At 47.6% G+C, this 2,417-nt stretch overlaps 1 protein-coding gene across 1 annotated transcript; it reads left to right on the plus strand.

Moving 5' to 3' along the window:
• The first annotated feature begins 773 nt into the window (after nucleotides 1–773).
• On the plus strand, nucleotides 774–1,337 carry LOC145588829 (uncharacterized). Its single transcript, XM_081645427.1, has one exon. It carries the CDS (start codon nucleotides 774–776, stop codon nucleotides 1,335–1,337), a length of 564 nt encoding a protein of 187 aa, XP_081501553.1.
• Nucleotides 1,338–2,417: the final 1,080 nt, after the last annotated feature.

A 2,417-nucleotide genomic window follows, 5' to 3' on the forward strand; every position in this document is an offset into this window, starting at 1 on the left:
GAGTTCATCACCCGGTTCAACAAAGAAGCGACAACCATCCCAAACATGAGCCAAGAGGTAGCGTTGCTGGCAATGCAGAGTGGTTTGTTGCCAGGCTCACCATTCAGAGCGTATATGGGGCGGAAGAGCCTCAAAACGCTGGCCGAAACGTTGAGAAAAGCGCATGAATTCATAATAGAAGATGAAACTAATAGGGCAATGCTAAATAGGAAAGCACCAAACGACCGAGTTAAGCGGGCAGAGGTCACCCGGGCTGAGAATACGGCCAAGGTGGATCAGCCTAGCAGAGCTGAGCAAGGTCAGAGGGACGCAAACAGAGCGGTCGGGGTGAGAAGATCGGATTAGAAGCGAGGAGGTAGACTAGGAAGGTTTGACCATTACATCCCGCTCACTCATTCGAAGTCTCATATCTTAAACGTGAACAAAGCTGATGACAAGTGGTAGAGACCACTCAGAATGGTGAATAGAAATCGTGACCCAAGTTAATGGTGCGATTTCCATAAGGACCATGGCCATACCACTGATGAATGCACACACTTGAAAGATAACATAGAGGACTTAGTCCGAAAAGGGTACTTGAATCAGTTCAAGCAACACTCTGACTCTTCCAGGAGAAGGGAAGAGGGCAGGTCTAGCCATGACCGCAGAGGAGATCACAGAGGTCAAGTTAAGGGCAGAGACTGAGACAGCAAACCGGAGGGCAGAGTATATGTGATCAATGGAGGACCAGTGCATGGTGGGACTATGAATAAAGCGCAGTTGACTTGCGAGCAATGATACACCAGATCAATTACAATGAGAAGCGCAGGTGGTCGCCTCTTTCCCCTCAGCCACGAGCTACATTTGATGAATATGACCAAAAAGGCATAATCTACCCCCATGACGACCCTCTGGTAGTAACAATGAGAATTGCAAATTGGGAGGTGGACAGAGTACTGATAGATGGTGGCAGCTCAGCAAACATCATATACATCAGTGTGTTCAAAGAGCTGAAGCTGGACAAGAAGGACTTGAAAAGGGTGAGCTACGAAGTCATCGGGTTTAACGGATTTGGGTTAAACCCCGAAGGTATAATTGAACTTTCAGTCCAAGTGGAAGAAAGGTCAAGGAGACGTGATTTCCGAGCAGAATTCCTGGTGATAGACACTCCATCACCCTACAATGTGATCGTGGGAAGACCGCTCTTTCACAAAATAGACGGGGTGGTTTCCACCTACCACCTTGCCATGGCTTACACGACCAACGAGGGGCGGTCAGCAAAGCTCAGGGGAAGTCAAAAGACAGCCCAACAGTGTTACATAACCGCCCTAAAGCAGCCAGCCAGAACCAGCCAGTAGTCAGGCTCAAAGCCCAGGTCCGTTGAGCACGCCGAAAGGAAATCAAGGAAAAGAAAGCGAGAAGAATATCACAGGGAGAAGAACAAGCAGAATTTAGCCATGGAAGACTTCGAGCCGGCAAAAGAAGAGGTAGCTAGACCACTTCCTAGCAGGGAGCACGTAACTGTTGAGCTCACAGAGGGTGACAATTCAAGGACAGTTAAAATTAGAAAAGATATTGACCCTAGGGTAAGAGTACACCTCATAGAGCTTCTAAGGAAGAATAAGGACATCTTCGCATTCTCCGTGGATGAAATGCAGGGAAGTGACCCCGCCGTGATGGTTCACAGGTTGAATGTGAAAGAGGACATTAAGCCGCTTAGGCAGAAAAAACGAAGCTTCTCCACGAAGAAGAATCAAGCAATCTAGGAGGAGGTGGATAAGCTCGTAGAAGCGAGATTCATAGAGCCTTGTGATTATCTGGAGTGGTTAGCCAATGTGGTCATGGTCAAGAAAGGAAACGGCCAATGAAGGATGTGCGTTGACTTCATAGATATCAACAAAGCATGTCCAAAAGACTGTTATCCGCTGCCACGGGTCGACTAGCTAGTAGACTCAACCAGCGGCCACGCATTCTGATCTTTATGGACGCCTTCTTAGGGTACCATCAGATCAGCCTGCAAAAGCAAGACAAGCAGAAAACCGCATTCATCACCGAAGTGGGAGTGTACAATTACATAGCTATGCCCTTTAGATTGAAGAATGCAGGGGCTACTTTTCAGAAGACAATGGATAGAGTGTTCAGTCACCAAAAGGACAGAAATGTTGAAGTATACGTTGATGACTCAATTGTTAAGAGCATCACGTAGGCAGGGCACATCATGGACTTAGAAAAGACATTTGCCACCCTGAACAAGTATAATATCAAGCTCAACCCAAAGAAATGCGTTTTCGGGGTGAGCTCCGGATAGTTCCTAGGTTTCCTAATCAGTGAGAGGGGAATCGACGCCAACCCGGAGAAGGTGGAGGCAGTCCTAAGCCTCCCGAAGCCCAAGTGCACTAAAGACATTATGCGACTAACAGGAAGAATGGCAACGCTGA

Source organism: Chenopodium album, chromosome 17 (assembly GCF_948465745.1).
Source record: "Chenopodium album chromosome 17, dcCheAlbu1.1, whole genome shotgun sequence".
Classification (NCBI taxonomy): domain Eukaryota; kingdom Viridiplantae; phylum Streptophyta; class Magnoliopsida; order Caryophyllales; family Amaranthaceae; genus Chenopodium; species Chenopodium album.

Excerpts from the sequence above, each read along its gene's own strand:
- LOC145588829 (XM_081645427.1), top strand. The coding sequence starts at position 774 with ATGATACACCAGATCAATTACAATGAGAAGCGCAGGTGGTCGCCTCTT.